Source organism: Nerophis lumbriciformis, linkage group LG33, assembly GCF_033978685.3.
Source record: "Nerophis lumbriciformis linkage group LG33, RoL_Nlum_v2.1, whole genome shotgun sequence".
Classification (NCBI taxonomy): Eukaryota; Metazoa; Chordata; class Actinopteri; order Syngnathiformes; family Syngnathidae; genus Nerophis; species Nerophis lumbriciformis.
Window position 1 is genome coordinate 4,120,001 of NC_084580.2, and position 26,471 is coordinate 4,146,471.

Consider the following 26,471-nt stretch of genomic DNA (forward strand, 5'->3'; position numbering starts at 1 on the left):
TTCTCCCCGTGACTGCGTGGGTTCCCTTCGTGTACTCTGGCTTCCTCCCACTTCGAAAGACATGCACCTGGGGATAGGTTGATTGGCAACACTAAATTGGCCCTAGTGTGTGAATGTGAGTGTGAATGTTGTCTGTCTATCTGTGTTGGCCCTGTGATGAGGTGTAGCCCGATTGTAGCTGAGATAGGCTCCAGCACCCCCCGTTACCCCAAAAGGGACAAGCAGTAGAAAATGGATAGATGAATGGAATTTGTAAAGGTTTTTGAGTGAGTTTTTTAGGATGAAGGCAAACTACTCCGATTTATGTGACGTCACACGAGTTCACTTTCTGTTGTAGACACCCCTGTATGTGTCGACATCCCCAGTTGTTACCCAAATTATCACGAGTATCATTATTATCACAGTATTGTTGAATGTGCTCAAAAAGTACTTTACTTATACACACTGAAATCTTTCAACCAAGTTTAGTTTGTTTTTAAATAATGAAATCAATAGGCACACACTGTTCTTTCTTAACAGAATTTTAAACAGGTTTATCTTTTTTTAAATTAATTTGTAAAGGTTTTTGAGTGAGTTTTTTTTAGGATGAAGGCAAACTACTCCGATTTATGTGACGTCACACAAGTTCACTTTCTGTTGTAGACACCCCTGTATGTGTCGTATTCTTCTGAGAATAGATCAGTCACTCTGTTTCAAGAGAGCACAGCCTGTATGTTCAATGTGCAGAGATGAATAACTTAGTTGCTCAGACAGTAATGTGCTTTATACAAGTTTAGATTGAGGTATGTAGTTTCTTAATAGGGAATGATGTCAATGTATCTTGTATCCATATTAGCATTCAAGCTATCTAGTGAGCCACTGCTAGCTGGTCTATCGGTTTATCAAAGTGCGGTTATCAATAATGGTTTTTAGATTATATTTTAAAACTGTATAATTAATTGTCTGGAGCTTTATCGCGGTTCACCATCATACCATTTATCATTACATCCTTTTTGCCATTTTGAAGAGGATTAAAGTTCAGCTACAAATCTGACAACTTTCTCAAAGTTCCCATATAGTATTTTTCTACAATTTTAAATCAAGTATGGAGGTTTCACAATAGTGTATTGTGTATTGGCCTTATATCATCTCAGAGCATTCAATCGATCGCAACTGGAATGGTTTGTCTTAGGAGACGTTTCGCCTCTCACCCGAATAGGCTTCTTCAGTTTGTGCTCATAGACTTAGATTGATCAGACTAGATCTGACCAATCGATTGAATGCGCTGAGATGACAATGACCTGGATGAATGAGAACATTCATAGACATGGTTTTTATATCATTTCACAAAGTTTATCCTGTTAAACTTGAAGTAGGTTAGATATAATTATTAAATATGTTTAAAATCAAGAGTAAGATTACTAATTCAGCGTTAACATTAAAGTGGGCCCCAGGACCCTCTGTAGTGAAAAAGTTGGGCCCCGATGTCAAAAAGGTTCAGAACCTCTGGTCTAAATCATATTTATTGGATATGCTTTTGTCTCAATTCAATGTAAGTTAAAGTGAATACCTTCTTGTGGTTCCTCAAAGTTGTAATGGTGCCGTCTTTTTTGTATGATTTTAGGAGGCTAATCCAGCTTTGTACTCATCCATATAGACAAAACAGTCCTGTGTAAAATGCTGTGGACAAATAAACATGCAAATATTTATTTTATAGACATCAGAGCAGGGGAAGGGCATGCAATGAGTTGGAATAATAGACAATGCTCCGGGCAGCACTCTCTGTACAGCTGAGGCGGAGGAGGCTGTCCAACAGCAGAAACTCTGATCTCCACATAGTATGTTCGCCAATCTGTGAAGTCACAAATGGCTGACTGTTAAAAAAAGGCAAAACACAGTGTTCAAAGGCATCCAAAACTCTGTGCAAGCTCACGCCTAAATGCATCAACTTTATGATTTCTTATGTTTAACAGGGGTGTCCAACATTTATAAGTGAGAAAAGTGGAAAGACATCATAAGTCCCCTTTAAGGAGTCGGACAGTAGGACACTAACATTAGCAACACCAACATAGATATGGGAGGTATATCGCTAGCATTACAGTCACATTGAAGGTAGAAAAGCGCTATGCAAGTATAACCCATAACCCATTTTAACAACAGCATTATGCTGAATTAGCCTATACGCTAATAAAATGTATTTGTAGAGCATCATGCTTTAAATTAAGATGTGTAGCAAAGCCTGCTTTATGCTCAAACCATTAGTCTCTGCTAGCAACAGTTTTATGTAAAAGGGGGAGTGCCTGCCAACCTACCTATGGAAAAAGTAGTTAACTAAATCATGAGAAAATAAATAATAATAATAAAAAACAAGTGCCATTAAAATGTTTATTTTTTACGAGTACTAATAAATACGTATTGGTAGTTAAGAAATGACTGTTATCTATAGCCGATTAGTTACAGGCCTCATACTACAGTAGTATTACTTTGATTACGATTTGTTTTGACATTGTATAGTCTTTCTTATGAGTCATTATTTCATTAATAAACAGTCTGATTTGAGTATTTGTTGATCATTTACTAATTTTCCCGGTCTGCATTGTCGCCAGCTACTTATGCTGGTAAGATGGACCGTTAAAGGTTTTTTTGTATGCTAAAAAGATATTCAATCAACAATCAAGCCAAAAATATGTCAATACTGTGCCTGGTTATATTCTGAGTTAAAGTAAGGGGTTGATTGTGTAATGTGTATCTTTAAGCTGAAAAAGACACTTAAGTAAAATGTGTGTGTCTACATAGTCATTATCTTATTAGGACTTAGCACAATTATCAATCCAGGCACCAGAATAACGGAATGATGTTCTCCAACTCTAGCTGCAGAACCTGGGTGTCAACCCAGCCAACATTGGGTTCAGCTATCTGACCATGGAGTCAGACAAGTTTATCTGCATTAGAGAGAAAGTGGGCGAGCAGAACCAGGTGGTGATTGTGGACCTGTCCGACCCAACCAACCCCATCAGGAGACCTATTTCTGCTGACAGCGCCATCATGAACCCCACCAGCAAGGTCATTGCCTTGAAAGGTGCGTGTCACATTTAATGTAGTCTGCTGCACTGGTGCCTAAAAAATTGTGGCTTTAAACCAACAACAATATTTGTGTTTATCTATCCAGAATCATGATGTCTGTATACTATTTATGTAGCTTTAGCCTGAACAGATTAATCTACTACGAATGCTGTGGGAAGGTCACAGTCATGTAGTGACTAATGTTCTAATGTCATTAGTGTCAAAAATTAATCAAGATTGACGCTAAGTGCACTCAGTTCTACCACCTGAATGTATGAAATTATTGTTAGAAATTGATTTTGTGCCACACAGTGCTCACACACAAGCACTAATCAAAATGATTTTCCAAAAAAGCTAATTTTTATCTCCCCAAGGGGATAACATGTTCTTGTTTACCCACTCCCCTTCATCTGTTTTAGGTCTTTCTTATCGTGACTGACCTTTTTTTGTGCTCTTTCTCTCCCTGGCTTTTTTTCCTTTTTCAGACGGTGAGTTGCTTGCTATCTGTCTGCCCGCCTGGCGCTCTGTTGTGATGATGACAGTAAACTTGCCTCTCACATAAAAGCTTGCAAAATACCTGTTTCAAGTTCAGTGTTGTGTTGGCTTCCAATCAATCAAAAGGGAGACAACTGTTTAGGAAATACACACACACACACACACACACACACACACACACACACACACTGGCTGCACATTGCCTCAACATAACTTGTTGGCACTACCCTTTTACGAAAACTAGCGTGTGTTACCATGAACTGATGTGTGCTGCGAGAGTGAATGTGTGGCATCTAATCTTGGCAAACTTGGCAAACTGTCACTCCTCCAGCAATCACCTGATTCATGACCTCACCTGCATGGTAGGTAATTTTAGTTGACATAGCATGTGTTGGATGCCACATTTATGCGTGGGGAATTTCTATTTTTTTTTTTTTTTGGACACCACATTTAGATACCAAATATACATAGATCAAAGAGCTAAAATGGTATATTACAGCACATTTAGACAGCACATAACAATAGTACTCATTTGAAATGCTCAAATCTTAGCTAATTGCAAAGATGTTCAGAGTGTTTAGACTCACCCGCTTTTCTTTCAGAACCATAATCCTAATGATTATGAACAGAGTTAGGTATTTGAATACATTATTACTCTATTCATCTATCTCCATGTTTTGAATCGAGGTTAGATATTTTAAACTCCCACATAATCTTCCTGTGAACAAGTAAAGGTATCACTTCATTAAAAGCTGATTGTTAAACATTGTTAAATATCACATTTTATTTCGCAGTTTAAATATATATGCTTGTGCTGCCTGCTTATTGACCTCATCCTTTACTGTGCTGCCCCACAGCTGCTAAGACTCTGCAGATCTTTAACATAGAGATGAAGAGCAAGATGAAGGCTCACACAATGACTGAAGAGGTCATGTTCTGGAAGTGGATATCGGTAAATACCGTTGCCTTGGTGACGGACACGGCCGTCTATCATTGGAGCATGGAAGGGGATTCCCAACCAAGCAAAGTATTCGATCGGCACGCCAGTCTAACAGGATGTCAGATTATTAACTACAGAACTGACGAACAACAGAAGTGGCTGCTGTTGATAGGGATTTCTGCTCAGGTAACTGTGTACTTGTTCATGACACAAAAATGTCCTGTATAACAAGTGGAATGTTTGTCCAATCTGGGATTCCTTACCTATATTCTGATAACACCCTTTCTCCTTTATGTAACTTAAAGGTGCTGTTTGCAACACTTACACAGATGCCTGGAGGGCGCCAAATTTCCAATGTATTTTACACAGTATATCTCGCCCTCTTATGGCTTCTAGTACGTAATGACGTAATTAGGTACCGGTACGTACATAACACATGCACGTGCATTAGCTTTGGGTGTTGTTAGCTATCAATAGCAATTTGGATAGTTAGTGTTAGCTGTCATTTAAAGGCCTACTGAAATGCGATTTTCTTATTTAAACGGGGATAGCAGGTCCATTCTATGTGTCATACTTGATCATTTCGCGATATTGCCATATTTTTCCTGAAAGGATTTAGTAGAGAACATCGACGATAAAGTTCGCAACTTTTGGTTGCTGATAAAAAAGCCTTGCCTGTACCGGAAGTAGCAGACGAGTAGCGTGACGTCACAGGTTGTGGAGCTCCTCACATCTGCACTTTGTTTACGACTCGGACCGAGAAAACGACGATTTCCCCATTAATTTGAGCGAGGATGAAAGATTTGTGGATGAGGAAAGTGAGAGTGAAGGACTAGAGGGCAGTGGGAGCGATTCAGATAGGGAAGATGCTGTGAGAGGCGGGTGGGACCTGATATTCAGCTGGGAATGACTAAAACAGTAAATAAACACAAGACATATATATACTCTATTAGCCTCAACACAACCAGGCTTATATTTAATATGCCACAAATTAATCCCGCATAACAAACACCTCCCCCTTCCCGTCCATATAACCCGCCAATACAACTCAAACACCTGCACAACACACTCAATCCCACAGCCCAAAGTACCGTTCACCTCCCCAAAGTTCATACAGCACATATATTTCCCCAAAGTCCCCACGAGACATGCACATAGCGGCACGCACGTACGGGCAAGCGATCAAATGTTTGGAAGCCGCAGCTGCATGCGTACTCACGGTACCGCGTCTGCGCATCCAACTCAAAGTCCTCCTGGTAAGAGTCTCTGTTGTCCCAGTTCTCCACAGGCCAATAGTAAAGCTTGACTGTCATCTTCCGGGAATGTAAACAATGAAACAACGGCTGTGTTATCCGGCACAACAGTCAAGGGGTACATTCTACGGCGGGGGTGCGTTATACGGCCAACACCTCCCGCAATACACCGCTTCCCACCTACAGCTTTCTTCTTTGCTGTCTCCATTGTTCATTGAACAAATTGCAAAAGATCCACCAACACAGATGTCCAGAATACTGTGGAATTTTGCGATGAAAACAGACGACTTAATAGCTGGCCACCATGCTGGCCCAAAATGTCCTCTACAATCCGTGACGTCACGCCAGGCGTCATCATACCGAGACGTTTTCAGCAGGATATTTTGCGCGAAATTTAAAATTGCACTTTAGTAAGCTAACCCGGCCGTATTGGCATGTGTTGCAATGTTAAGATTTCATCATTAATATATAAACTATCAGACTGCGTGGTCGGTAGTAGTGGGTTTCAGTAGGCCTTTAATGTATATTCTATCATAACAACAACGTGACTGCAAATTGTTTGTTGCTCCTTTTGGACGGCTTTTGTATGTGTGCATGCGCTTCCTGCGCGTATGTGTTGATGAGACCAGGTGAGTGACCGCCGTAAACGCCAAAAATTTTATTTGGGCCGGTAAAAATGTATTGCATAAACTTTGTAATTGTGAAAAATATAGAGCATTGTCAAATAAATGTGTTCTGTAAAACCATTAATGATAACATAAGCTAACCGGTGGTGTTTTTGTTATATTATTCACTTTGTAAAATATTACTGTGAGGAAGTTGCAAACAGCACCTTTTAAGCAGATATTAATTCAGTAAGTCTTGACGGAATGGAAATACCAAATAAGCGACGGCATGGATGTCAAGCAGATACTACAAACCCCGTTTCCATATGAGTTGGGAAATTGTGTTAGATGTAAATATAAACGGAATACAATGATTTGCAAATCCTTTTCAACCCATATTCAATTGAATGCACTACAAAGACAAGATATTTGATGTTCAAACTCATAAACTTTTTTTTTTTTGCAAATAATTAACTTAGAATTTCATGGCTGCAACACGTGCCAAAGTAGTTGGAAAGGGCATGTTCACCACTGTGTTACATCACCTTTTCTTTTAACAACACTCAATAAACGATTGGGAACTGAGGAAACTAATTGTTGAAGCTTTGAAAGTGGAATTCTTTCCCATTCTTGTTTTATGTAGAGCTTCAGTCGTTCAACAGTCCGGGGTCTCCACTGTCGTATTTTACGCTTCATAATGCGCCACACATTTTCGATGGGAGACAGGTCTGGACTGCAGGCGGACCAGGGAAGTACCCGCACTCTTTTTTTACGAAGCCACACTGTTGTAACACGTGCTGAATGTGGCTTGGCATTGTCTTGCTGAAATAAGCAGGTGCGTCCATGAAAAAGACGGCGCTTAGATGGCAGCATATGTTGTTCCAAAACCTGTATGTACCTTTCAGCATCAATGGTGCCTTCACATATGTGTAAGTTACCCATGCCTTGGGCACTAATGCACGCCCATACCATCACAGATGCTGGCTTTTGAACTTTGCGTCGATAACAGTCTGGATGGTTCGCTTCCCCTTTGGTTTGGATGACACGATGCCGAATATTTCCAAAAACAATTTGAAATGTGAACTCGTCAGACCACAGAACACTTTTCCACTTTGCATCAGTCCATCTTAGATGATCTCAGGCCCAGAGAAGCCGGCGGCGTTTCTAGATGTTGTTGATAAATGGCTTTCGCTTTGCATAGTAGAGCTTTAACTTGCACTTACAGATGTAGCGACAAACTGTATTTAGTGACAGTGGTTTTCTGAAGTGTTCCTGAGCCCATGTGGTGATATCCTTTAGAGATTTATGTCTGTTTTTGATACAGTGCCGTCTGAGGGATCGAAGGTCACGGTCATTCAATGTTGGTTTCTGTCCATGCCGCTTATGTGGAGTGATTTCTCCAGATTTTCTGAACCTTTAGATGATATTATGGACCGTAGATGTTGAAATCCCTAAATTTCTTGCAATTGCACTTTGAGAAATGTTGTTCTTAAACTGTTTGACTATTTGCTCACGCAGTTGTGGACAAAGGGGTGTACCTCGCCCCATCCTTTCTTGTGAAAGACTGAGCATTTTTTGGGAAGCTGTTTTTATACCCAATCATGGCACCCACCTGTTCCCAATTAGCCTGCACACCTGTGGGATGTTCCAAATAAGTGTTTGATGAGCATTCCTCAACTTTATCAGTATTTATTGCCACCTTTCCCAACTTCTTTGTCACATGTTGCTGGCATCAAATCCCAAAGTTAATGATTATTTGCAAAAAAAAAACGTTTATCAGTTTGAACATCAAATATGTTGTCTTTGTAGCATATTCAACTGAATATGGGTTGAAAATGATTTGCAAATCATTGCATTCCGTTTATATTTACATCTAACACAGTTTCCCAACTCATATGGAAACGGGGTTTGTATTTTATTTTTGCTCCTTGTTTGAAAGAGCAGGAAGAGGAGATTCAGTAATTTGCCATGCATTGTCTGATGCTTTTGTCTGCCTGTCCTTGTAGCAAAATCGTGTGGTTGGGGCAATGCAGCTGTATTCCGTGGAGAGAAAAGTGTCCCAGCCAATAGAAGGTCACACTGCTGCATTCGGGGAGTTTAAGGCAGAGGGGAACGGCAAACCGTCCACCCTCTTCTGCTTTGCTGTGCGCACACAAGCTGGAGGGAAGGTGAGGAGCTTTTGAACATTGCACAAGGATGTAATAAGTCTATAACAAACAATGGTTTTAACATCAAGAACACTATCACCATTATTTGGATGAAATCTTGTTTTCTTTCTTGTGGTTGTCTCCCTTTTGTGGTTGTATAATAATGTGTTGAAAATTCATCCAGCTGCACATTATTGAAGTTGGTCAGCCACCTGCAGGAAACCAGCCATTTGCTAAGAAAGCAGTGGATGTGTTTTTCCCCCCTGAGGCCCAAACAGATTTTCCTGTAGCTATGCAGGTATGTAGTCAAAGGCTTTTCCATTGCACAGTGCCACCTTAGGCAAGCTCTACTGTTGTTTATTCGAGCGGAGTCTGGGGGCAGCAGGAAAACTGACCGCTGCAACAAATTTGAGACTGTGAAGCAGGGGTCGCCCACCCGTCAATCACGATCGATTAGTCTATATTTTCGACTCTACTGTTTTAATATTAGAAAACAAATATTGTACTGATATGACATCAATGCCACCCCACCTGGAGGTGGCCAAACAGACCCGCCAACGGGCACATATTTTAACTCCTGAACACGCTCGCACTCCTCGCCTGTCTTTGGCCTCACATCCCGCTCAGCTCGACACAGCGGCCCCATCCCCGAGCGTGGCCCCACAACTCGTCTAGCAAACACGCATTGCATGACAAGCATACCTAAAAAAAAAAATCATCGAGCTGCAGTAATATATTAAAGGCTGAAAAATACTCTTGATATATAATAATGTGTGTGTGTGTGTGTGTGTGTGTGTGTGTGTGTGTGTGTACTGACCGACCGACCGACTGGGGATTTAAGATCTTCTTTAATCGTTTTTAATCATATTTATTTTTGTATTGTTTTTATATTGGTTCTATATTTATTTATTTTTTGTTTTTATTCAGTCATTGGTGGAGCTAAGGACAACATTTGATTATTGTTTTTAATATTATTTTTAATTTTGTTGTGCAGTACTTTGGAAACATTTTTGTTGTTTAAATGTGCTATATAAATAAAGTGGATTGGATTGGATTTAGCATTCAATAGTCTCCCGTTTGTTTTCTCCTCAGATTGGAAGTAAACATGGTGTGATATATTTAATCACCAAGTACGGTTACATTCACCTGTACGACCTAGAGTCAGGAGTGTGCATCTACATGAATAGAATCAGCGCTGAAACCATTTTTGTCACATCGCCTCATGAAGCCAACTCAGGAATTATCGGTGTCAACAAGAAGGGACAAGTGAGGAAATATATCACGGCCATAACAAAATGTATCATCTTAAAAACACATTTGATCATCCTTCTTAGACCTGTGTTTGTGGTATGTCCATTTAGGTATTGTCAGTATGTGTTGAAGAAGAAAATATTGTCAACTACGCCACCAACGTCCTCCAGAATCCCGACCTGGCCTTACGAATGGCTGTGAGATCCAACCTTGCTGGTGCTGAGGAGCTTTTTGCCAGGAAGTTCAACACATTGTTTGCCCAGGGAAGTTATTCTGAGGCAGCAAAGGTAGCTGCGTCTGCACCAAAGGTTAGTGTAAATGTTACAAAGAAAATGTATGCTTGTATGGGGGAACCTCCAAATCCGTAAAATATTTGTAGGCCTCTCAAAGATTAGTTCCTCCATTGTGTTTTCTATTTTTTTCAATTAATATGTTACAAACACGAAAGGTTATACAGTACTACTGATGAAAAAGAGGAAACATGTGATGATTACCATAGAATCGTACAGGCCAGAGTGCAATTTGGCTAAAGCGACCCTTTTCTTTTTCGTTTTCTGCTGACTATGTCTTCCCGCTTGTCACTCAACATCAACTGGACTGCATCTGCTTTTTCTTCGGGATGGACCCAGTGTCAGACAGCACGTGCGCGCGTTAATCGTGCATAAAAAAAAAAGTCCCGCTAAAGGAAACTTGTGTTAACTCATTATTGCATTAACTTTAACAGCCTTAGTTAATATGAAATAAATCATCTCCAGTTTTAATCTCCCAACGGTTAATTAATATTTACATTTATATGACACGTCAAGGTCCACTTCCTAAGCACTGTACCTATATTACCAGCTGGTAACGTAATGATAAATAGCGGTAAAATTGCCAACGTTTAGTTTTGCCGTTTAAAATTGTCATTATTGTAAAAGCATGATTGACTACTGCACATTGAAAAACTCATGATGATATTGCTAATTTCCTGAAGAAAGAAAGAGGTTTGCGTGCTAATCGCTGGCGAGCTAAAATGCTAACATGAATACAAGACACATTAACATCTTCCCAATTACAAACGTCATGCCCCATCTAAAATTATATAAACACATTAGTCTGTGAACAACTCAGCTATTCAATTATGCACGTAGAACCATTCTTCGGACACAGTGGTAGGTCCGTGTATGGACGTGTCTAGAACAGGAAGTGAACCCACATTGCACGTGAAGTCACATAAACCAGAAGTGAAACATGCAAACCCCCATTTTGATTTTATTATTAAGAAACACTCTAAAACCTTTACAAATTGAAACGGAAAAAGATAAACATGTTTAAACACTCTAATAACATAATGTCTCTTAACAAGCCAGATTATTTATTTATATAAAAAAGCTTGGTTAAAAGATTGCAGCTTGTGTATATAGGGCTGCAACAATTCATCGATTATATTGATTAAATAGATTAAAGAAAATAATCCATTTGTATTTTGTTGCTTCAATTATTCGTTTAATAAGTAAAATATGTGAACATTGTTTTTAAAAGTACTGCTACAGCGCACATGAGAGCGCTGCACCTACAGTGTAGCCGAAAAGTATTTACAGTGCTTCACTTTTTCCACATTTTGTTATGTTGCAGCCTTATTCCAAAATGGAATACATTATATAAAATTCTACAGACAATACCCCATAATGACAATGTGAAAATGTTTTTACTTTATTTTTATTTAGCAAAGTTATTAAAATTGATGTACATACACATACTGGATGAAAACCAACGCTTCACATCCAACCTGATGGTGCTTGAGAGGTGCGGCGAAGAGGAATGGGCGAAACTGCCCAAAGATAGGCGTGCCAAGCTTGTGGCATTGTTTTCAAAAAGACTTGAGGCTGTAATTGCTGAAACGGTACATCAACAAAGTATTGAGCATTGAGTTAATACTTATGTACAAGTGATTTTTTAGTTTTAAATTTGCAAAATTAAAGAAACAAAACCTTTTCACATTGTCATGGGGTATTGTCTGTAGAATTCTGAGGACTAAAATTTTATTCCATTTTGTAATAAGGCTATAACATAACAGAATGTGGAAAAAGTGTGGTGCTGTGAAAGCTTTCTGGATGTACTGTATTGGTGATGTAGCTCGCACTGCAGGTGATGTAGCCTGTGTGTGTGTGTGTGTGTGTGTGTGTGTGTGTGTGTGTGTGTGTGTGTGTGTGTGTGTGTGTGTGTGTGTGTGTGTGTGTGTGTGTGTGTGTGTGTGTGTGTGTGTGTGTGTGTGTGTGTGTGCGTGTGCGTGCGCGTGCGCGTGCGCGTGCGCGTGCGCGTGCGCGTGCGCGTGCGTGTGCGTGCGCGTGTGGTGGTACGAACAGAGTGCCGATAGAGGGGGAAAAAAGGGCATAGAGGAAACAAAAGAGCGGCTTTGTGATCATTTAAAACTAAAAAAACGATATAGTGGTCAAATGTTTGCACTGTCAAACGAAGCTGGCTTTTCTCAATTTTACTACTTTGTTCACAAAATTGTCTAAATCTGTGTTAGTGAGAATTTCTTCTTTGCAAAGACAATCCATCCCACCTCACAGATGTGTCATATCAACATGCTGATTAAACAGCAGGATTATAACACAGGTGTGCCTTAGGCTGATCACAATAAAAGGCCACTCTGAAATGGGCAGTTTTATCACACAGCACAATGCCACAGATGTCGCAGTTTTGAGGGAGCGTGCAGTTGGAATGCTGACTGCAGGAGTGTCCACCAGAGCTGTTGCCCATGAATTGAATATTAATTTATCTACCATAAGCCGTCTCCAAAAGCATTTCAGAGAATTTGGCAGTACATCCAACCGCTCTCACAACCGCAGACCACGTGTAACCACACCAGCCGAGCCTCCACATCCAGCAGGTGCACCTTCTTGATCGTCTGAGACCAGCCACCCGTACAGCTGCTGCAACAATTGGTTTGAAGAACCAAATAATTCATGCACAAATTGTGAGAGAAAGTCTCAGGGAAGCTCAACTTCTCGTTGTCCTCATCGGGTCTTGATCTGACTCTAGTTCATCATCGTAGCCGACTTGAGTAGGCAATGCTCACATTCGATAGCGTCTGACACGTTGGAGAGGTGTTGTCTTCACGGATGAATCACGGTTTTCACTGTTCAGGGCGGATGGCAGACAGTGTGTGTGACGTCATGTCAGAGAGCGGTTCGCTGATGTCAACATTGTGAATCGAGTGGCTCTTGGTGGGGGTGGGGTTATGGTATGGTATGCAGTTTATTTATGACATTTTGAATGCAAAAAGATACTGTGATGAGATCCTGTGGCCCATAGTTGTGCCATTCATCCGAGACCATCACCTCATGTTGCAGCGTGACAATGCACGGCCCCATGTTGCAAGGATCTGTACAAAATTCCTGGAAGTTGAAAATATCCTGGTTCTTGCATGGCCAGCATACTCACCGGACATGTCACTTATTGAGCATATTTGGGATGCTGTGGATCGGCGTATACGACAGCTTGTTCCAGTTCCTGCCAATATCCAACAACTTTGCACAGCCATTGAGTGGACCAACATTCCACAGGCCACAATTAACAACCTAATCAACTATATGCCAAGGATATGTGTTGAACTGTGTGAGGCAAATGGTGGTCACACCAGACACTGACTGCTTTTCTGACCCCTCCAGACGCCCAATAAAGCAAAACTGCCCATTGCAGAGTGGCCTTTTATTGTGGGCAGCCTAAGGCACACCTGTGTAATAATCATGCTGTTTGATCAGCATCTTGATATGTCACACCTGTGAGGTGGGATGGATTATCTTAGCAAAGAAGAAATGCTCACTAACATAGTTTTAGACATATTTGTAAACAACATTTAAGAGGAATAGGTCTGTTGTGTATATAGTAAACGTTTTACATCTTTGAGTTCAAACCATGAAACATGGGAGCAAAAACAAATGTGTTGCATTTATTTTTTGTTCAATATATTTAAGAGCAGCAAACAAGCAGAAACAAGGTAATAGTCTATTATGTTAGCTAACGCCATCTTATGTTTCACTTGCATGATTGTTCAATTCAAACACATACATGTAGTGGCATGTGGGCATCTACAGTTTGTATGCTAATGCTATCAAGTTGTTTGTGCAAAATTAAACACAACTCCTCCGATTATTAACCTTTTTCAAATGTTTATATGTTAAAAAGATTGTCACTCAACTTATAATACTTTTATTATAGTCTTTTTTTTATTTTTTTATTTTTTATTACGTTGTTCATCTGGCGAAACTGTTTTATTTTTACTATTTTGAAGTTGTTCATTTTTAATATAAGTAATATTTAGTGATGCTCCCATGTAAATATGCAATTTCAATGTTATACTGCATACCTTTTGCTTGTAATTTTATTTTCAACTATATTTCTAAAAATCGCATTAAGGCTATATGATGTGCTTTATTCGATTTCTGGATTAATGGAACACATTCATCGATAGATTACTTGACTACTAAAATGATCGATAGGTGCAGCTCGATGTCCCTTAAGTACTTTTTCAGCACATTTAATAATACCATGATAATAATAACTGTGAACTGGGATATTACATTTTCATATTGTTAAATCCCTACTTTCATCAAATGTTAATTTATTTTTACATCTTAATGGTGGTTGAAAATGTTACATAATTCAACTTTGCCTGTGCACTCAATACAACTTGTATAATGACGACAGTTTGACACTGCAACAGAAACAACAAAAAGTTAGATATTTTTTAAATATTGTGTAGGACCTTAGATGTGCCATTGTATATACTATGCTTGTGTTTGGTTTTCAGTTAGCATTTTTGTGGTGTGTGTTTGATTGATTTATTATGTATTGTTTTCTTCCTGGTGTTTTTTCTTTTCACAAAACACCCATTTGATTCCATTTTTCTCAGGGTGTTTTGCGGACAGCAGAGACCATTCGTAAATTCCAGAGTGTGCCAGCCCAACCAGGTCAGGCTTCTCCACTGTTGCAGTACTTTGGTATATTGTTGGACCAGGGTCAGCTCAACACATTTGAGTCATTGGAGCTGTGCAGGCCTGTCCTGCAGCAGGGCCGCAAGCAACTCCTGGAGAAGTGGTTAAAGGAGGACAAGGTAAGACTGGACATACAGAAGGGTCCTTATCTTTCCATGAGCACATCATTACATATTTATAAGTCATCTAAATGTTTTTGCTAATTATGTGTTGCAGCTGGAGTGCTCAGAAGAGTTAGGAGATCTAGTAAAAGCATGTGACCCAACCCTTGCGCTTAGTGTGTACCTCAGAGCTAACGTCCCCAACAAGGTCATTCAGTGCTTTGCTGAGACAGGCCAATTCCAGAAGATAGTCCTGTATGCCAAAAAGGTAACCTCAACCAATGCATACACCTATTGTGTATTACTGTAAGTACATAGGATCCAGTAATTCAGTGTAATTACTTTTGAATCCTGTCAGCATATCTGCATTTTTCATGTTTTACTTGAAAGTCCTCTACACTTCCGTAGGTTGGTTACACCCCTGATTGGGTGTTTTTGCTGAGGAATGTGATGCGCGTCAATCCGGACCAGGGACTGCAATTTGCCCAGATGCTGGTCCAGGACGAAGAACCGCTGGCCAACATCAACCAGGTAAACTTGTCATCTCATACAAATACTCCTTGGCTCTGTGTTTGAAACACATCTGCACATACCCTCAAACACAAAGTAGCCAATGTGGGAGCTTCCGTCTGTTGTTATTCCAGATGTGCCAGCAATGCCAAGAATTCACTGAGTCGGTAACCCTCTCCTCCTTTTTCAAGCCACACCATCTCTTTGCTTAGCTCCAGATTCTTTCAGTTAATAGATTTATTGTGCAAAGCAAGCCCCCTAGCCACATTTCAAGCCGGTGGACTTACTTAGGAATCCGTGTCGGTTTCAAGACTTGGAAGTTTAACACCCGATATTCACTTCCTGCCTTGTTGTGTTAAAAGTAATGGTCACTGTCACACACAAGATGCTTGGACTGATTGCGGGTTGATGTGTGTAAGTACACACAGTTGTGCTTTACTAGGTTCTGCACAGGCTATGGTTACGACTCTGATGCAGAAATTACCTACCTTTGCTGCTTGTGCAAATCATCTTAGGAAAGTTGTTATTGCTATATGTGTCAGTGGGTTTGTATTTGTGTTTATGGCACAAATACAGGCACTAATGAGAGCACCAATATATTTGGTGTTCGCAATATTTTTAGTTTAGCAGTCAGTTTAAAATGTGAATTGCCGCCAATGTAAGCAGGACTAACGTGGGCAGTGTGCTACTCTTAAAATTGTACAAATTCACAAAACCTTTTCAGTGAGAGAATCTCAAATGAGGTAACTAACTGTTCCCTCTGTTTTTTGTTTACTGTTGCTTGTAGATTGTAGATGTTTTCATGGAAGGCAACCAGATCCAGCTATGCACATCTTTCCTGTTGGATGCTCTAAAGAACAACCGCCCAGCTGAAGGCCACTTACAGACACGCCTGCTTGAGATGAACCTTATACATGCGCCGCAGGTTAACATCCTAACTCCGCTATGATAGCCTTATCCATCATTTGCTTTAACCATGCAAAAACATTTTAGGTAGCAGATGCTATCTTGGGGAACCAGATGTTCACACACTACGACCATGGCCACGTTGCTCAGCTGTGCGAAAAAGCTGGCCTTCTGCAGAGAGCTCTGGAACACTACACTGACCTTTATGATATCAAACGAGCTGTGGTGCACACGCATCTTCTCAACCCTGAGGTACTCCCAAGAGAAAGATAGTTTTTCATTCATGGACACTTTTTTAGATGCTGGGTGAAACCTACAGGATTTACCTTTCACCTTGTTTCCCACTGATTTTAACGACAGTGGCTGGTGAACTTCTTTGGCTCTCTGTCGGTGGACGACTCCTTGGAGTGTTTGAGAGCCATGCTATCGGCCAACATTCGGCAGAACCTGCAGCTTTGTGTGCAAGTGGCGTCCAAGTATCACGAGCAGTTGGGGACTCAGGCCCTCATGGAGCTCTTTGAGTCCTTCAAGAGTTATGAGGGTAGGTTCACAGTTCATATTGTGTGTGGGAATCTGTGCTAATTGCCAGAGCTGACGTATGTCATTCCACCCTCTGTTCTGTTTCTATTTAAGGCTTGTTTTACTTCCTTGGCTCGATTGTGAATTTCAGCCAAGAACCCGACGTTCACTTCAAGTACATCCAGTCAGCCTGCAAGACAGGACAAATCAAAGAAGTAGAGAGAATCTGCAGAGAGAGCAACTGTTATGACCCAGAGAGGGTTAAGAATTTCCTCAAGGTAAAACGTTTCTCATTATTTCCCATTCTCATTAAATGACAAATGTTTCATACTCTAACCAACACAATGTGCCCCCCCTTATTAGGAAGCCAAGCTGACAGACCAGCTTCCTCTTATTATTGTGTGTGACCGCTTTGACTTTGTCCACGACTTGGTGCTCTACCTCTATCGCAACAGTCTGCAAAAATACATTGAAATCTACGTACAGAAAGTAAGTGACAGTCGACTATTTCACAATTTTTTGACTGTTTGTGATCACCAAAATATTTTTATATGTAATCAATCCCTCTTGTCTTAAATTATTTATACATCATTTATCCACTTTCTATAAAGTTTATCCTTATTAGCATCACAGCTAAGTTGGAGCTTATCCCAGCTAACAGAAGAGGGGGTACACACTTCAACAGGTAAACCCTAGACTGGTTGAGGATTTATACAATTAGACTAAAAACATAAAATATTGAAGTTTTTTCCTCGTAGATTTAACGTCAAAATGTTTTTTGAGCAAATCATTTTCTGGAATTTTTGGTACGTTTCCAGTAGCAGAAATAACCGTACAATGTCCCTTTGGTTGTCTACAACGATGCTTTCTAGGTAAAGGGGACCTATGATGATTTGCCTCTTATCTGACTTATGTTGTTACAATGTTGGATACTCGTGATAAACAATGCTAAAGCGTTGAATCATTGCACGCGGATTTGAATGCCTCTGAACACTGTGTTTTGTCTTTTTTGACAAATGTACTAAAGTGGGCATTTCTAGTTCATGCTCCCTGCCTGGCCCATCCTTTCTGCAAGTGTACTTAATGTTGTGCATGGCAAATGTATATATTGTTTATATGTTTATTTTTGACAGTGACTGAAAAAAAGTAGTGGAGATATTTGTCTTCAAGATATACATTTAACAGTGTACATTTTGTCCTGAGCAAGACACTTCACCCTTGCTCCTGATGGGTGCTGGTTAGCGCCTTGCATGGCAGCTCCCTCCATCAGTGTGTGAATGTGTGTGTGAATGGGTAAATGTGGAAGTAGTGTCAAAGCGCTTTGAGTACCTTGAAGGTAGAAAAGCGCTATACAAGTACAACCCATTTATCATTATTTATTTATTACATTTTGAAAAGTTAAATTCCAATACTTTTAAAGAGGGTAGGGTTTCATTTGCAATTTAGAAAAGCTTCCATACACGAACCGTTTGCAGACAGACTCAATACAGGGGTTGTAAATGTGACTTTGGAGCAAAATGTAAGAACAAATAACACCAAAGAATATCCAATACATGGTATCTAGACCACAAAGAAGTATGTTAAATGTAAATTATAATCATCATAGGTTAAATTATCAGTCAATTATTTCAGTAGTAGAGGAGTTTTCTGCCTTTCATGTAGGTTTTGCGTGGCTCGGGTGGTAGAGCGACCATGCCTGCAACTTGAGGGTTCCAGATTCGATCCAAGCTTCCGCCATCACGAGGCACGTCTGTTGTGTCTTTGGGAAAGACACTTCACCCTTGCTCCTGATGGGTCGTGGTTAGGGCCTTGCATGGCAGCTCATGCCATCAGTGTGTGAATGTGTGTATGAATGGGTGAATGTGGAAAGAGTGTCAAAGCGCTTTGAGTACCTTGAAGGTAGAAAAGCGCTATACAAGTCTAATCTATTTACCATTTACCATATAAACCAAGATTAAAACTTTCCAAAAACCTTTTTCAGGTTAATCCCAGTCGATTGCCAGTAGTAATAGGAGGCCTGCTGGATGTGGACTGTGCAGAGGATGTCATTAAGAACTTGATAATGGTGGTCAGAGGGCAGTTTTCCACTGATGAGCTTGTGGGGGAAGTGGAGAAGAGAAACAGGTAAGAAGCTGCCTTTAATTTAGGGTTGCAATCTTTTCACACTGAGTGTTACATACGGACAAACTTAGTGATGTGGGAGCCATCGTGAGTTTTTGCATTTAAGATGCTAGAACCAATCCATGCTATTTGAAGAAAGCATTGACACCTTAACTTGTGTTATGACATGTTGGTGACTAAGCAAATTATTGTGCAGTGGTCATGAGTTTTCGTACGTACCACTGTTCAAAAGATGTGTTTAAAAAAAAGTGTTATAAGTATATCATATATACCGGTAAATTAACAACGCTTTAAATTCTCGCAGCTTCCTGTTTTCAACGAAAATGTTGGCTAAAAGTTTTGTTTCGTTAACATACAGCCTAACCTTGCACATAGAGTGCCTAAACAAAGTTGACACCCGTTAGTGACTCAGTCTTGACCTTATAATTAACACACACAAACTGATTTCGTAATGTCTTTATTACAAACCATGCCTGTGTTAGAGTGTCTCAATAGCGTTGGATAGCTCTTTTTGACAAAGCAGCTCATTTTGACATAACACCGCCTCTCAACTCCTCCCTCAGAAGTAATTCTCCCCAGCCCCTCTATAACATCATAACTAGTTGACGCTATAGTTTCATGCTAACGCGGTGACAAATATTCTCAATAAAATGTGTTTATTCTAGGGGCGTAACTGAATTTTATTACTGAAAAATTAAATAATAAAAACTCAAACCAACAAGATCATGGATTATATTTTTATTTGCTATACAGGTTAAAACTTCTATTGCCATGGTTAGAGTCACGAATACATGAGGGCTGCGAGGAACCGGCCACCCACAATGCTCTGGCCAAGATTTACATCGACAGCAACAACACGCCTGAACGCTTTCTGAAAGAAAACCCGTTCTACGACAGCGCCGTGGTTGGACGCTACTGCGAAAAGAGGGACCCTCACCTGGCCTGTGTGGCTTATGAAAGAGGCCATTGTGACATGGACCTCATCAAGGTAAGAACTTGGAGTAACACTGCAGTCCATATACTTTACAGTATTTCACAACATTGAGTTCACCCCTCACATTTTAGCAACCATTTACCGTATTTACAGTACCTCTTTAGCAAGACCCTTGCCATCTTGGAGGTATGTTTTTAATCGTTACCATGTTGGAAAACTGCCATGTGGCCCAGTTTCCCAAGGGAGAGGATCATGCTCTGCTTCACAGTGCCACAATGCATGTTGGAATTCATGTGTCCGCCAATAAAGTTCAGCTCCGCAGTGCGAGCTGCACTCATGCAGCCCCACTGTAGACACAAAGCAATTATCTGGGTACCCACTGGTGTTGCCTGTTATTTAGGCATTCATGGCTGTGTTGTTTTTTTCAGTGGATCGTAAACTTATACTGCTTTACAAGCTGTACACTGACTACACTAATATCCAAGTTTCTTTTCTTAAGTATTGTCTTTTAAGAAGATATTTTGGAATAATATTGCTTTTAATACTTTTGTGAGATACTGTAAATTAGAAAGATAAAACATTGTGCTTTATTGTTTATACATCTAGACGCTTTTGTTTTTCTAGGTGTGCAACGAGAACTCGTTATTCAAGAGTGAGGCTCGTTATTTGGTACGGCGGAGAGACCCCGAACTTTGGGCTAATGTGTTAGAAGAAAACAACCCCTACAAGAGGCAACTCATCGATCAGGTCAGTCTGCATGGCGGCATTGCTTAGTGGGTAGAATGGCCATCTTACAGCCGGAGGGTTACCGGTTCCAGCTCATGTCAAGGTGTCCCCAAGCAAGACACTGAATCCCTAGCTGATCCTGATGGGTCGTGGTTAGCGCCTTGCATTGCAGCTTTGCCATCAGTGTGTGAATGTGTGTGTCAATGGGTGAATGTGATGTATAATGCAAAGTGCTTTGCATATTATTCCGGGTATAGCAAAGTGCTATAAAAATAAATTTACCATTTTGCTTCAATGGTTTTTCATTAATCACACTTAATTATATACACTAGTTTGTTCATTGCTTTTGTCTCTTTCAGGTGGTACAAACTGCTTTGTCAGAGACCCAAGACCCAGAGGAGGTATCGGTCACAGTCAAGGCATTCATGACTGCCGACCTGCCCAACGAGCTGATTGAACTGCTGGAGAAGATTGTGCTTGATAGCTCTGTTTTCAGTGAACATAGGTTCAAACGACTTTACTTCCACATTTTAATAATTTACCCAAAATGTAGAATTTCTTCAATAATCCTTTTTCGTCGTGGGATTCATTCTCCAGAAACCTTCAAAACCTTCTAATTTTGACCGCCATCAAGGCGGACCGCACTCGCGTGATGGAGTACGTCAATAAACTTGACAACTACGATGCCCCCGACATTGCTAATATTGCTATCAGCAATGAACTCTTTGAGGAGGCATTTGCCATTTTCAAGAAGTTTGACGTGAACACGTCAGCCATACAGGTATTTGGAGTTTGTTTTGATAAAATTCTCTTTGAAAACCTTTATTGTGCATCTCTGATTGAAACAAAACATTGTACTAATATCATAGCATGTCACAGCACCTGCTCATACAATACAAAAGGTAACATTGGTGCCAAATATAATAAAGGTAGCATTTTGACCCCTTGTTTCAGCCCAGCTTTATTGTGGTGGCCTTTACTGCAAATTAGTTTAACCATCTGTCTTCTCACAACGATGCCAAATACACTAAAGCCTGCATTCCAGACTGCTGCCCGGATACAGAAAATGGCCCACTTAAAGCTTTTTAGGTGCAACCTTTAAGCGTTTTGGTAGAAAGTAGACAAAAAAAGTGACAAACGCAATGAATGTCTTTAGAACTGTGTTGTGAATATAACGGAAACAAGTCGATATAACTTTTGGCTTCATTTACCAGCACTTCTTTTGCATTTCACCAAACAACTAAATGTTCAGTAGCAACATCTACATATCTAGTATAATTAATACATACAGATATATATGGGTTTTCATCTTACAACAGGTGGGAGTTCAGAATTGGTGTTTTAATTATTTTTTTCCTTGGTGGGAAAATGTCATTCTCCCAAATCTCCGGAATGCAGCATTAATTGTGCGGGCCACTTCCGGTGTAAATTATGTGATACTAATGCTATTGAAAATGTAACCTAAATATTTACTATTACCTGCTCTCGTTTAGGTTTTAATAGAACACATAAGCAACCTGGATCGAGCCTATGAGTTTGCAGAGCGCTGCAATGAAGCTGCAGTGTGGAGCCAATTAGCTCGGGCCCAGCTGCAAAGAAATCTGGTTAAAGAGGCCATTGACTCATACATTAAAGCAGTGGACCCTTCAGCCTACATGGAGGTTGTTAATGCTGCCAGCAAGAACGGTAAGCCTTTTTTGGGGCTTCTCTTCAGTTTTTAATCACACTGGTATTTATATTTGAGGTGCTGTCTTGCAGATAACTGGGAAGATTTGGTCAAATTCCTGCAGATGGCTCGTAAGAAAGCACGGGAATCCTACGTGGAGACAGAGCTGCTCTTTGCTTTGGCTAAAACAAATCGTCTGGCTGAGCTGGAAGAGTTTGTCAGCGGGCCCAACAATGCTCACATCCAGCAGGTAAGATTAACAATATACTAGGGTAGGGATTTTCAGCTAGCAGCTTGAGAATTACAAAGAAAATAATTATTTTTCAAAACTGCTTCGTTACTTAAAGTTATGTCAAAGGCAAAATGAATGGTTTTATAGTACCTACAGTGAGTTGAGTAAAGTGAGCATTGCGTGAGCAAAAACTCAACTATATATATGCTACAGAAACCTTTTTTTTTGAGAGGGCCAGCAAAGTACACTCTCTTCCGGACAACAAAGTAGCTGGTATAGACAACCTGGATAGTAAGTTACTGAAAATGACTGCTGGTGTCATATCTGGGCCTGTTTGTCATATTTTTAATAGATGTTTACAAGTGGGCCTGTGTCCAAAGATATGGAAGGTGGCAAAGGTTACTCCTCTATATAAGGATACCAAATTGGCTTTCAATGAGGGCAATTCTAGACCAATAAGCATCCTATCTGGTATATGTAAAATACTGGAGAAATGTGTTTATGCACAAATTCAAGCTTACTTTCAATCAAATGGGCTAGCAACTGATTCTCAACATGCATATAGAACGGGCCACTCTACGTCCACTGCTCTTATACAAATGACCGACGATTGGCTTAATGCTATAGATAATTATATGTTGGTTGGAGCTGTGCTGTTAGATTTTAGTGCTGCATTTGACGTGATTGACCACTCTCTTTTAATTGAGAAACTTAAATGTTATTGTTTTAATACTTTGGCTTTAAAGTGGGTACAGAGTTATTTGTCCTCAAGATCACAACAGGTGTATCTTAATGGCAGCTTGTCTAATAGCAGAAGTTTGGATTGTGGTGTTCCACAGGGAAGTTGTCTGGGACCTTTACTTTTTTCTACATACACCAATGATTTACCTTGGGCTACCGGGCAAGCCAAATTGGTTCTTTATGCTTATGATGCAACCTTATATCATGCTGCACCATCATGCAGTGTATTTAATGTAGTATTGAGTGAGGAACTAAAAGCTGTGCATGACTGGACAGTATGTAACAGACTTGTCCTTAACATCTCAAAAACAAAAAGTATTGTATTGGGGACTAGGCAAGGGTTATCTTGTGACCCAAAGTTGCATCTGAGGCTAGGTTTTCAACAGTTCAACAGGTCAGAAGTGGCAAGCTCCTTGGAGTGATGCTGGACTGCACTCTATCCTGGTCAAATCATATCAGTAATATAGTTACAAAGATGGGAAGGGCTGTAGGTATTTCCAGGAAATGTGCTGCTTTTGTTGATCCACCTCTTCTTTGTCAGATTGTTAAGAGTTTAGTCTTGTGTCATCTTGACTATTGTTCTACGGTCTGGGCGTCTGCTGCAAGTGGTGGGATCAGTAAGCTCCAGATTGTCCAGAATAGGGCAGCAAGGCTGGTTCTGGGTTGTTCACTAAGAACCAATGTTAACCAAATGCATGCTTCTCTTTCCTGGCTAACAGTGCAGAACAGGTTGTCAGCTAATACTCTAATATTGTTCAAATCAGTAACCGGTAGTAAAACTCCTGCTTTTCTCATGGCCCAAATAGTTCACAGTAGCACTATACATAATCATAATACCAGGGCGTCTAGTGAGGGGCATTTTGTACTCCCTCGTCCCAGGAAGAATGCTTTGCTCAAATTCTCACCGACATTGAAAGTAAACAGGTTTTTAAAAAGAAAGTAATATTTTATCTGAGTCTTTAAATTAGTTTGCTTGTTGATGATTTTGTTTGGTTTTATATAGTGTAGTTATATTTATATGGTAATTATTATTCTGTGACTGTAAATCGTTTGCTTGTTTTCTTTTGATGCTTTTATTTTTATCTGTATTGTGTAGTTATAATTATATGCTTTTACTTGTAATTGTATTGAGTTTGTGGACCCCAGTAAGACTAGTGGGTTGTTGTGGCAACCAGCTAATGGGGATCCTTAATACAAAATCTAAATCAAATCAAATGGTATTCTCTTCACTGAGGAGAGATGCACTCTGAAAACCCCTGTATTAGATTAATGATGTACAGTGCATCCAGAGAGTAATCACAGCGCTTCACTTTTTTTTTTTTTAAACATTTTATGTTACATACAGCCTTATTCAAAAATGGAATAAATACATTTTTGTTCTCAAAATTCTAATGACAAAAATGACATAAAAGTTGTATTTTTTAAAATTTTTGCCAATTAATTAAAAGTAAAAAAATAAAAAATCACATGTACGTTCATAAGTGTTCACACCTTTGGCAGTAATTACAGCCTCAATTTTTTTTTACTAAGATGCCACAAGCTTGGCACACTTATCTTTGGGCAGTTCGGCCCATTCATCATTGCAGAACTTCTCAAGCTTCTTTAGGTTGGATAGGAAGTGTTGGTTTTCGTCAAGGACATCTCTGTACATTGCTGCATTCATCTAAGTATAGTCAGAGAGGTGACCAAGAACCCTCTAGTGGAGAGAGCAGAATCTTACAAGAGGGCAACCATCTCTACAGCAATCTACCAATCAGGTATGGTACCGTGGCCAGACGGAAGCCATTCTACAGTAAAACGTTTGCCAAATTGCACCTGAAGTTCTCTCAGACCATGAAAAACAAAAATTTCTGGTCTGATGAGCCAAAGCTTGAACTCTTTGGTGTGAATGTCAGGCGTCATGTTTGGAGGAAACCAGGCACCACTCATCCCCAGGCCAATACCATTTTTACAGTGAAGCATAGTGGTGGCAGCATCATGCTGTGGGGATGTTTTTCAGTGGCAGGAACTGGGAAAATAGTCACGATAGAGGGAAAGATGAATGCATCAATGTACAGAGACATCCTGGATGAAAACCATTGCTTCTCATACAACCTGATGGAGATTGAGAGGTGCTGCAAAGAGGAATGGGCGAAACTGTCAAAGATAGGTGTGCCAAGCTTGTGGCATCGTATTCAAAAACACTTGAGGCTGTAATTGCTGTCAAAGGTGTATCAGCAAAGTATTGAGCAATACCTGTGAATACTTATGTATATGTGATTTTTTTGGGGGTTTTTATCCTAATATATTTGCTATTTTGAAAAAAATAATCACATTGTCATTATGAGGTATTGTATGTAGAATTTAAAGGACAAACATGACTTTATTTAATTTTGGAATAAGGCTGTAACATAAAAAAATGTGGAATAAGTGAAGCATTGTGAATGTTTTCCGGATACACTTTACATTCACTCAATGACTGTACACTCTCCCTCTGCAGGTTGGCGATAGATGTTACGAGGAGGGAATGTATGATGCCGCTAAGCTTTTGTACAACAACGTGTCAAACTTTGCTCGTCTGGCATCCACACTTGTGCGCCTGGGAGAGTACCAGGCTGCCGTGGACAGTGCCAGGAAAGCCAACAGCACACGCACATGGAAGGAGGTAACTGGAAGTAAAAAAAAAACAAGCAGCTGTTCTTCAAGGTGCTGCCATTCTCATTATATCCTGTATGACACACCATCTTTCCGCACTCCCACCTCCAGGTTTGTTTTGCTTGCGTGGACGGCGAGGAATTCCGTCTGGCGCAAATATGCGGCCTCCACATTGTGATCCACGCTGACGAACTGGAAGACCTGATCATTTACTATCAAGACCGCGGCTACTTTGAGGAGCTCATCGGTCTGCTGGAGGCGGCGTTGGGCCTGGAGCGTGCTCACATGGGCATGTTCACTGAGCTCGCCATCCTCTACTCCAAATTCAAACCACAAAAAATGAGAGAGCACTTGGAGCTCTTTTGGTCCAGAGTCAACATTCCGAAGGTGGGAACACCGCCACACCCAAGAATGCTGTATACTAAATGTACGTGTTTATCATTGTATCAGTTTTCTGCAGTGGTTATGCACAGCCCTGCATCATATTGAGAGCAGTTTCTAAAATGTCCCTAATTACTGTACATGTACTGTACATGAGCAGGTCAGAATATTAGAAACACCTCTCAGTAAGATGCACTGCTGTTTTACACTAAAACTGCTACCAGAACAATAATAAACACGTACTACATTTGACACTTACTTGGTCGAGGCAGACTTTTTGTTATA

At 40.2% G+C, this 26,471-nt stretch overlaps 1 protein-coding gene across 2 annotated transcripts in view; it reads left to right on the forward strand.

Moving 5' to 3' along the window:
- Nucleotides 1–26,471, forward strand: part of cltcl1 (clathrin, heavy chain-like 1) — a 72,021-nt gene that overhangs the window by 33,423 nt on the left and 12,127 nt on the right. The window contains exons 2-25 of one of the 2 annotated variants that reach the window (XM_061928881.1): nt 2,851–3,058; nt 3,528–3,530; nt 4,395–4,663; nt 8,342–8,503; nt 8,667–8,780; nt 9,575–9,748; nt 9,844–10,041; nt 14,634–14,834; nt 14,932–15,084; nt 15,225–15,347; nt 16,114–16,251; nt 16,320–16,484; nt 16,593–16,773; nt 16,866–17,029; nt 17,115–17,240; nt 18,733–18,875; nt 19,626–19,860; nt 20,431–20,553; nt 20,892–21,037; nt 21,130–21,313; nt 22,026–22,218; nt 22,291–22,448; nt 25,651–25,815; nt 25,917–26,192. In XM_061928881.1, coding sequence (XP_061784865.1) covers nt 2,851–3,058; nt 3,528–3,530; nt 4,395–4,663; nt 8,342–8,503; nt 8,667–8,780; nt 9,575–9,748; nt 9,844–10,041; nt 14,634–14,834; nt 14,932–15,084; nt 15,225–15,347; nt 16,114–16,251; nt 16,320–16,484; nt 16,593–16,773; nt 16,866–17,029; nt 17,115–17,240; nt 18,733–18,875; nt 19,626–19,860; nt 20,431–20,553; nt 20,892–21,037; nt 21,130–21,313; nt 22,026–22,218; nt 22,291–22,448; nt 25,651–25,815; nt 25,917–26,192 — 4,002 coding nt within the window. Of the gene's footprint in view, nt 1–2,850; nt 3,059–3,527; nt 3,531–4,376; nt 4,664–8,341; nt 8,504–8,666; nt 8,781–9,574; nt 9,749–9,843; nt 10,042–14,633; nt 14,835–14,931; nt 15,085–15,224; nt 15,348–16,113; nt 16,252–16,319; nt 16,485–16,592; nt 16,774–16,865; nt 17,030–17,114; nt 17,241–18,732; nt 18,876–19,625; nt 19,861–20,430; nt 20,554–20,891; nt 21,038–21,129; nt 21,314–22,025; nt 22,219–22,290; nt 22,449–25,650; nt 25,816–25,916; nt 26,193–26,471 lie in introns of those variants that run through there. The other variant, XM_061928880.1, reaches the window with a different exon arrangement.